The 9,926-nt window shown below is 50.4% G+C and overlaps 1 protein-coding gene across 1 annotated transcript; it reads right to left on the minus strand.

Moving 5' to 3' along the window:
• Nucleotides 1-288: 288 nt before the first annotated feature.
• CLK3 (CDC-like kinase 3) lies at nucleotides 289-9,832 on the minus strand. The gene is made up of 12 exons (XM_009583855.1): nucleotides 9,684-9,832; nucleotides 7,035-7,242; nucleotides 4,747-4,840; nucleotides 4,422-4,488; nucleotides 3,464-3,580; nucleotides 2,799-2,965; nucleotides 2,565-2,659; nucleotides 2,047-2,176; nucleotides 1,513-1,572; nucleotides 1,077-1,179; nucleotides 821-911; nucleotides 289-474 (listed from the first exon to the last, which is right to left on the minus strand). The coding sequence occupies exons 1-12, from the start codon at nucleotides 9,830-9,832 to the stop codon at nucleotides 289-291; spliced, it is 1,467 nt and encodes a 488-aa protein (XP_009582150.1).
• Between the last annotated feature and the right edge of the window lie 94 nt (nucleotides 9,833-9,926).

Genomic DNA, 9,926 nt, shown 5'->3' on the forward strand with positions numbered 1-9,926 from the left:
GCCATCTTCCTTTGCAGAAAAGGCAAAGCTGGGAGCAAGAGAACCCTACACCTGCCTACAAGGGAAGTATCAAACAATAAGAAACACTTTATTTTAACTTTACAACATATAAATAGACAAATCTGTGCTTTCCAATGTAGCTTTTCTTCCCCTCCCCTACCCAGGGTCCTTGTTGCAGTGCCCCAGCCCCTCTGAACTCTGAGAGAAGAGAGCGAGTGGGGCTGAACTGCAGAGGCTAGACAGATCCTGTATGTACAAATCCAGCAGGCATCACACCCTCCCCAGCTGTCATCTGCTCAGGTCCCGGCTGGCGCCTCGACCGCACAGCATCCTTTCCTCTGCAGAGAGGCCAGCAAAGAAGGGATGCAGGAGGGCTTCCGAGAACGTGATCCTCCGGGAAGGGTCGAATTCTAACATCCTCCTCATCAAGTCAAAGAGCTGTGCGTGCTCCAGCGAGTCGTGCAGCATGTATGTCTGAAAGAGAAGGGTGGGGGGGGAGAGAGGGGTGTAGCACTCCGGTATGACAGGGACTGACAGGCCCTCGTTTTGTGAGGTACAGTGAGGTAATGGCTGTCTCCCATCCTGAAGTACAGTGTTCCTCTGGCCCTTGCACTGCCTGAATTCCCTAGTACCTGTCCTGCTTCAGCCAGACCAATAAACTTCCATTTCTGCAGATAAGAGTTTGGGGCTCTGTAAAAGCCAGTTACTAAGGGAAATTCCCATCCTTCAGCCCCGCGCCGCTGATCTGGGGAAGGGAAGGGCACAGCAGTTCAGCCTCGCAACGCAGCCAGCCCTCCACCAGCTGTGGAGCGGCACCTACCCGCAGGGGCTTGCAGTTCTCTTGGACGTATCTCCCATCGGACGTGTTCTCATCCCATACCAGGTTCCCATTGTGGAAATATTTTTGCTTCCTGCAAAGGAAAGGTGGTGTTCAGTAAGGCTACTCGTGGGACACACTTCCAGCACATCTCCCATGGTTATAGCTGTATAGGTGAGACCCAGTGTGAGGACAGAGAATTGGTATCCTGAGTAATCGGGCACAGTTGACTGGACTGAGTTCAGGAACAGGTTCTTACCGAGTTTTGTGGATCATGTGAGATGGAATTGGCCCGAGGATCTTTTCCATCATGACAAGATGCTCACGATTCTCATGGGTCTGCAAAAGAAAAGAGCAACGGTGCATTAATTCAGAACTTGGAGATCTGATGACAAAAGGTCTGTCCCCTATACAAGCACAGGGGGAAGAGACAAGCCTCCGACAGGAATGATGCAGCTCCTGTCCACCTCTACTTGCTCTCTTGATTTTTCTATTCTTCACAGGCACAGTGAAGAAACCAGAAGTGATCTGAGCCTTGTCCTTCCAGCAAGGCACAACTCCTCAAACTGTGAGTTTTCCTGGGCTTATTTTCAAACTCAGCTTCTGATTTTTAGTGCCTGATCCGCGTTTCCCTTTCCTTCACATTAAGGATTCTTAGGGTATGATGCCTCTTGCAAGAATCATACCTGGAAGTTAATACTCAAACAGAATGCAGCCGGTACTCCAGACGTCGCACGGCTGCGCCCAGCCCAGCTCTGCAAAGAGAATCAAGTTAACTTTGCGCTCCCAACAAGTCCCACCAGATTTCTACTAATTCGTTGTTGAAACTGCAGGGATTACACAAAGACAGATCTAGAAGTTATCTCTGCACTTTCCGGTGCTGCACAACTGGCAAGAGGACTGTCAAGTCTCCCCCAGATGCTTCTGTTTCAGCTTATGCTGACTTTGCATTCCCCTGGAGCCAGTCTGAGCACTTCCCGAGTCTCAGGGGCGTTCCTCAGCTCTCTGCACTCCATGTCAAGGGCCTGCACTATCCATTAATACCCTCCATACAATCAGGGCCTTGGGACCACTGAGGTGGTGTCGCAGCAATGCATGGAACAGGTTGTTCCCAAGAACTGGAGTGCCCTCAAGCTGGTTTTCCTCTAGACAGCATCTTCCTACAGCATCCCTGGGACAACCGTTCTCCTCCTCCCGTCTGAGACTCCCAAAACCCCAGCAGTACTCACCCAGAATCACTTCTGGTGGACGGTAGTGCCGGGTAGCCACGATAGTGGTGTGGTGCTCGTGATCGAAGGTGGCACTTCCAAAGTCTGCCACACGAATGCTCGTGTTCCGAATGGATTTCTCCTCACAGCTCTGCAAGCAAACAAGAAGTCCTCAGTGCTTCTAATAGCTGGTTCAGGATTAACCTAAGCTTTGAGAGGAGCCCTCTGACCCCAGAACTGCCAGGTCTGCACTACTAATCAGAAGGATTGTAACTGTGAAGCTCTGAGCTCTTTACGTCTCAGATCAGTGTTAAGGAAAGCCACTGAACACTCCACTTCATGGACTGGAGCCACTGAAGCAGTCTTAAGGCTTTTAGAAGACACGGGAGAAAGAAGAGGCCCGACTTCCAGTTTGTTCCCACTAAACAGACTTTTAAGGCCCTGTGGGGCATGTACGGAACAGGGAAGATCCAATTTCTGCAGGGAGGGAAAGGCAGGCTATTCCTGGTCTATTCACTTCTCTTTTAGACATAACCCACCTTTTTCTCGTTGTACAGAGTGTCAAAATCTGAGTTGACAAACAAGATGTTTTCTGGTTTGAGGTCAGTGTGCGTCAGCTGGTTGTCATGTAAAACTGCACAGGTGGTGAAGAGAAGAGAGAAAAAATATATATAAGAACAACACAGTGAAGCACCCATGCAACTCTGCCCATCTCAGCTCCCTCCCGACCCATTCTGGTGAGACATCGTCGCCTAGGAAGGCGGGTGACTTACATCTCAAGGCATGGCAGAGCTGGTAGGCCATGTGCCGGATCTGAGGGAGAGGGTATGGCTGGAAGTTATTCTCCTTCAGGAACTCGAAAGTGTTCTTGCCCAGAAGCTCAAAGGCAATGCACATGTGGCCATGAAAGTTGAACCAGTCTGACATGAGGACACACAAGCTGTGCAGAGAGAAAGGCATGAAGACTAACCATCATGCAGGGACTCGGCAGAACAGTCATTCACCCTGTTTCTGGCTACTTCAGAAGCGGTTGGTGAGCAAAAACTCTGAACCAGCTGACTCAAAAGCACAGTAATCCCTCTATGTCCACCAGAGAGACACCCCATCACCACTTTCCTCAACCACCTTTAGATAGAGATCTCCAGTTCAAGTGGGACAAGGCAGCAGGGGGTTGTTAGAAAAGTTTTGGTTAATTCTTCCTCACTATGACCTGGCATGTCAGTTGTTAAGGAGTTTTAGGTAAACAAGTGTTCAGTAGAACTAGAGACAGACTCTCTTCTTCCAAAATGCAGAGGAAGGAGACAGGTTTTCCCCCACACAGGAGGCAATTAGCAGGTATTTCAGTCCTCAGCCCCATGTTTCTTTGGATATCGCCCAAGCAGACCGCCTGTCTGCAAGGACATGGTACTGACTACCCAGGAGTCTTGTAGGAACTTACAATTTGTTCTCCTTGTCCTTCTCTTTGATTTTTTTCAAGACGTTAATTTCCAGCCTGGCTGCTTCTCGGTACTTTCCAACATTTTTTATGATTTTCAGCGCCACCTGAGATTTGCCTCTGTAAGGGAAGAGACGGATGGAGTCAGAGAAAAAGCCTATGTACACACGTCCTCAGTCCACAGAGAGAGGGCACGTCCCAGTTACTCCAGTCATGTTTTCATGTGTTAAGAGGCTTAGTCATTGCTGGGTCCCAACAAAGCTCTCGAGGTCTGCCAAAGATTTATGCTGCTTGACCAGAAGTTAAGTACCCACATGGAAATTTGAAGCGAAAGGCTATTGCTGGGAACACTCCAAAGAGAGCTGCAGACAGCTCTGCAAGCACACCGTTTCCTGACACAGCAGTCCGTAAGGTCACTGCGCCTCCAGCAGCCACCTCCCCTCTCCAACCGTGCCAGAGAGATTTCTGAGGAGGCAGGAGATCCCAGCGGCTCCTACGCTAAGCTGACCCTATGGCTCAGAGCCAGACAAAAGGTCAGGAAAAGACAGGGGTCAAGTGTAATCGCAGGAGAGGTTAAAAAAAACAGAGAGAAGTACCCCAGCAGATTAAGAGGTCACTTTCCCCAGCTGCCTGGCCCATCCCTCAGCCAGAGTTTGCTGCTTTTGCAGTAGGGCAGTAGAACAGCCTGTGCCGAAGCCCTCAGCCACTGAACGAACTCCCCTATTTCTCTTAACACATCAGTCTGCAGACTTGGAGGGGCTGAGGTGTGAACCAGGCCCCTTTCCACTTGCTATAAGAAATAATTTTCACCATAGTGACAAGTGGAAGGTGACAACAACAGTTCAGTCCAGCAGAGTCCAGGCGCATGCAAAACTGGCAGCGTTAATCCTGCTACGCTTGTGAGCATCTGGGCTTGATGCACAAGGGACGGACAAGTCGTCTGGAAAGGAAAGAAGCCCACCTGGCATGGTCCACACACTCCACCACTTTGCCAAAAGTGCCTTCGCCAAGGCTGCCGACAATTTCATCTAGGAGAGAAAACAGGAGTGGACGTGAACCTCAGAGGCTTGGCAAGAGCTGAGGTCCTGCAATTTCACAGCAATAAAATGTCTCTCACTGCTACACTCTTTAAAACTCAAGTGTCTATTGTCTGCCTCAGGCAATTTACTGGTCAGTCCATTTATAAGCAATAAAACACTAGAGACCCCTCCAGTACAATACGAGAGATCTCGTCTAACATGGGGATAGAAAGTAGAGAGGTAAAGTTTTACGAAAGGTGGCTGTACATCGCTCTTGAAGCCAATCGCCGATCCTGCACACCAGGTGGCCTTCCTTGTCATCTTCCACGCTCCTGCTGCGCTTACTGCTCTGTTGGCTTCTCTGTACGCACCGCCCCCCGAAACGGCATACGACCAAGCGCGCACAGCGGGCAGTTCCGAGTGGCAGGATTGTGTTGTCATTCAAAGGTGGAGATGACGGTGCGTCGGTGGTTGGATTTTCCAGATCCCAGCATTTCATAAGGCACACAGCATATATAACGATAGGGATATTGCAAGGGACACGTCAAGACACAAACTAACTTCAAAACAGAAAAGTAATCAACAGCTACAGGTATGTAAAGAAAACTCTCTCATTAGCTACGGCCTCTGGTGCCGCCGCCTCTTAGGCAGGAAAATGCCCCCCTCTTCTCTGAAGGGAAGCAGCAGCTGGGAAGCTTCAGTGTTAAGGTGGCTTGGCTTGGCACCACCGTTCCCCACAGAGGAGCAGCTTCCTCCACAGCACCGGAGGATGCTGCCAGAGGCACAAGAAGAAGGAGGGCTTTGCCAGAAGAACGTCATTTTCTCCGCTGGCAAACGTGACGAAGGGTATACAAGCTGTCAGTTTGGACAAGCTGTCCAGTAGAAGCCAGAGTAGCAGTTCTCCCTCTGTGTAGCCTGCTCTTTAGCACCTCGGTTAATAGATCGCCAGCTACCCAGAGCCATGTCCTGCCCCGGCTACGAACCAGCCCTTCCCTTCTTGACAGATCCAGCTACCACACTGATCCTAAATCCACACGCCCGACTGGCTGCAAACAGACCTGGTGTTGCACATTGGCCTTAGGATGCAATTTTAAGCCTGGGAGAACTGTAGGAACAGGGCAGTTAAATTAATCCCCAGGGAGCATTTCACTCTGCTTCAGGCATCCACTAAAGGTATGAGGTCACATTCACCCCTGCTACTGCTAGCTTCTACTGGAAAACCAGCCGAACGTTCCCGAAAGGACCCAAGGTCCACAAAGCAAGCTGCCCTAATTCCTGATCTTTTTCTATTTAGCCTTAAAAATAGTTACAGTCTCTACAGCCAAAGAAATTAATACAAAGCTCTAGATTTCCATGCCCGAGCTTCTGTCAGGCTTCTCTTCTGTTGCCCCTCACCCCCCAGCTAGTCCAAAATAGTGAGCTACGATCAAACCCCCAAAGGTCAGCTGAAACGGAGGAGAAGGTAGAGAGGACAGTTGAGACAGCTGTGAGACTTCAAAGGACTTAGATCACGCCAGCCCAAACCTGCACACGGTTATCACCGCAGGCACACACGCAAACCGCACTGGAGTGTTTTCATCATAACCCTGGCTCTTTCTAAAACTAAAATTAAAAAGTCAACTGGAAAGAAATAAAAGGAGGAAAGCAACAGACCGTCAGAAGTTCCCAGCCATGCAGATATCCACTGTAACTGCAGGGATCAGGACTCGGTCATTTAGTCGTAATAACATTTAAAGCAACAAACTTGTGAAAGATGGAAACGTTCCTTACAGGAGAGAAGCAGTGAAGCAGAGACATTTGGTCTGATACCTCACAACACTTCCAGGGTATTCCCGGTCCCAGGACCAGCCTCCCCACCCAGTTCCAAATATTCCCTATTAATCCTTGAAAGGAATACTACATTTCAGGGTGGAAAACGGGGCAGTTTTCAAAGAAGCTGAAATCCAAGGACACTTGGAAATAGGCGAAGAGGACACGTGCATATCCTCAGAAGGTGGAAGCCTTTCTCTAAGTACAGCGGGGCAGGGGTTAATAACCAGAGGGCCAACAGCTCGGGAGAACCAGGCTGATTGATCCCATCTGGTCCGGGATCCTGGCACAAAGTCAAACTGACATGCCTTCGCAGGAGCGCTCCGTACCACCGCTGCATACCAGACCCCCCCAGCAGCAGCAGTATGCAGAAGCAAAGCCCCGGCCAGGGATAAACCTGAACAATGACCGATCCCCAGCAGCCAGGCTGGCCTGCGGCCAAGGCTCGCCCTTGTCAGCCTATCACGTGTGTGCCATTTGAAGCTTTCCCTGATCCCCTCCCCGGCCGTAAAGAATACAGCTTGGTCTCCTCACGTATTAAGGCTACAGGGGCTGGACTAGTAAAAAACGATAGCTACAAACGCTTCCTGCTTAACAAGACACAGATTTTGGACTATACATTCCACGTAATGAAAACAAACACAAAAATGGGATTAGAGGTACTCACCCAGAGTGTTCAGAGCTGAAAGGAGGTAAGAACGGTTAAAACCCTGAACAATCCTGAACTCATTCTGGATGCTACTCACCGAGGAGGCACTGCTACAAGACCTGGTCCTGCGTTTCCGGCAGTGATGCTGATGCTTCTTCGGACGGTGCTGCTCTCTGCCTCTGGATCGCCGCCAGTTTCGCGAGCGGGTCGAGTAATAGTCCTCTCCAAAAGAAGGGCTTCGGTCTTCAAATCTGTAGGCGTCACTGTCCCGTCTGTATCTCCTGTGATAAGGCATCCTGTCATGGCTGTAGCATAAACAAGAATGCATTTATAAGCCTGGAAAAGCACGAAAGGCAGAGTCCCACTGAAACAAAGTGCTCTTGCTCCCACTCCCTGGTGGCAGGGAAACAACAGCAAGTATCCTAGCTTCGCCCCTCCACTGTGGCTCAAACGCTGACTGCTTCTCAGCCAAGTTTCTCAGATAAGAAAACGGAGAAAGTTTGCAAGAGAAAATGGTGTGGCGCTCCCACGTTTCAAGGAGCCGGGGGGAAACCACCCACTTAGAGCTCAATCTGAGCTGCCTACTTCATCTGAGCCACCTCCACCACCATACGCAAGTGTTTTTCTAACATCATTTCTCCTCCCCCAGGAAGGACTCTCATTAGTTCTTGAGCAAACGAGAACTGAAGGCAGCAGTGGTGCCCTAGCCACCACCCCAGTGGGGACTGGAGTCCTCTAAACACCAAGCCTTCGCTGTACACACGCACACCAGCTCAACGGATCGTTAGCAAGAGCCAGAAGGAAAATTTGGTCTCCGCAGTATAGTCAAGCTCCCGCACCTCTAGTGACAACCGAGGGCTGCCAATATGTAAGGGAAGCTTTCAGCCAAGCTCATCTCGGCATCGGGAAGGGCCAGAAGACTCAGACAAAGCTCCCCTGTGCGAGTGTTTACAAGCTGACGTCGCACACGCAGTTTTAGGTACTGTGTGTGCACATTAATGATGACAGCAGCTCTCCCTGCCCCACGCTCCGTAAGAGAGTATCTGCGAGCTGCAAGTGCCTCAAGCTAGAGCTGCGATTCCGAAACTCCTGCCTTTTGCTCTGCGGGTCCCACGTGCTTCCTTGGCAGCACTGTTACGGTACCTCTTTTAAACTGGACAGCAAAAATGGTATCACGTAGCAATGGCCTGCCTGCACCCCCAAAAGCACGACCGTCTTCTCCACCCCAGCCGTTACAGTTGGTCTAATAAACCAGCTTCCGCTACAAGCCTTGCTTCACACGGGATTGAGCGAGAAGCCATGTTTTAGGTAGAAGATGTGGCAACTCAGAAATACGAACAGCGTGTTGGCTTTCCAATGATAAACAGTAGTACTTTGGGCAAACATCTGGCCAGGTCGATGCTGTCGTATGTACCTAGCTGACAGCAAGAGCAACGGCTTCTCCAACCAAGACCTTGCTGCGGCTGCTTCAGTCCGGAAACAGGAACTTTTGTTGTTTGTGCCTCTCTGCTTTGGAAACAATTAGCTCTCTTGCTGACAGCTTAACGGGATGCAGGTATGCGTGTGGTGGTTCATCTCATCTTGGATCAAGACTAAAATTTCAAACCGCCTGCCAAGACAGCAGTGGCTCTCGGTCACCGCTGAACTATCCAAAACACGAAAAAACCCCAACGGCTCCATTCCCATACCGATACTCAACTCCAAACACACCTTTGTGAAACTTCAATGCGTACTTTTAAGATACAGAGGATTCAGAAATAACAACCTAAAATACAGAGGAAACCAGTGAACCTGCGAGAGGCTCACAGTCTGAGACTAAAGGGGCAAGAAGGTTTTCACCTAGCAAAACCCTGTTTTCATCCAAATCTGTCCTACATAACCCATCAGATGAAAGAATGGAAAAGCCTATTGTGTGCGTCAGCTGTATTTCACAATCCGCTTCCTTCAAGTAAACAAAAGCCAGGCTCGGACGAGAAATTAATGTGGAGAACATTTCAGGAATTTAAAGATGAACTCAGCTCCCTTCTGGCTGCACCTGCCCTGTTCAACCAGCGGAACCGCACCAGCTCCGGTACCACCGAGCAGCGAGGACCACCAGCCTATTTCGGTCGCGCACCGCGACGTGTCAGCACGTGGCTCCCCATCAGCGTTCCTGCCTCTCTTCCAGAAGCCTCGCCGCAGCTCCTGTTATCAGAGGCCTTATCCACCCCGCTTCCAGTACCTAATTGTCCCTGTGGAAACGCTGAACAAAGAGAGGATCAAAGGTAAAATCCAGAGCCGAAGCAGGAAAGATCAGTTAGCGATGCTCAGATCCTTTCTGATGGCATAAGTGAGGGAAAAGCATCGTTACTTTAAATCTGATTTGTAATAATTTCAGAAGGAAACGGGTTGTCGGGAGAGAAAGACTTTAGTGCCTCCACAGCATTAGAACTGGGAAACGTGACTCCAGGGCAGGCTGTTCTCCTTCATTAATATTAAAGACATCGCTTTGGGAAGAACTTTTGGCTAGATACACAAACATAGAAGGGAAGACACCCACAGTTAAGCCCTTTACTTCCATTCCTGGGATTTGCAGGTTTAAAGCTGATCCACAGCCAGGAAAAGCAAGCTGCCACCACTCAGCGCTAGCTCTGAAACATGATCAGAATTGAGGACGAGGGTCTATTAGCTAACCATCCCCGCTCGCTCCCCCCTGCCCGAGCGGCTGCGGGCAGGCATGCCTCCCTCTGCCCAAACCCGATCTTACCTTCTCGATCGCGATCTCCGGGAGAGATCCCTCCGGGGTGGGTATCGCAGTCTCCCCTCGTAGTCTCTGCTGCGAGACCTCTTCCTCTTCCACCTGTGACCCAGGTAGCTCTCCTGCTCCGGGGACCGGTACCTCTTGCAGTGATGCATCTGAGGACACGAGAGGTTCCCGACTCTCAAACCCGCACCCCCGGCGCTTCGCCCGCTCCCTGACGGAGGCGAGGGTCTCCCCGCCCCACCGGAC

The sequence above is a fragment of the Fulmarus glacialis genome, unplaced genomic scaffold (genome assembly GCF_000690835.1).
Source record: "Fulmarus glacialis isolate BGI_N327 unplaced genomic scaffold, ASM69083v1 scaffold32808, whole genome shotgun sequence".
Taxonomy (NCBI): domain Eukaryota; kingdom Metazoa; phylum Chordata; class Aves; order Procellariiformes; family Procellariidae; genus Fulmarus; species Fulmarus glacialis.

What these genes read in the sequence shown, in the direction of transcription:
- CLK3 (XM_009583855.1), bottom strand. Translation starts at nt 9,832, where the DNA reads ATGCATCACTGCAAGAGGTACCGGTCCCCGGAGCAGGAGAGCTACCTG. An exon ending in CTGCATTCTGTTTGAGTATT is followed by an intron (nt 1,180 to 1,512) that starts AACTTCCAGGTA and finishes CTGAATTAATGC; the next exon opens with ACCGTTGCTCTTTTCTTTTG. An exon ending in AGAACTGCAAGCCCCTGCGG is followed by an intron (nt 475 to 820) that starts GTAGGTGCCGCT and finishes CTTCTCTTTCAG; the next exon opens with ACATACATGCTGCACGACTC.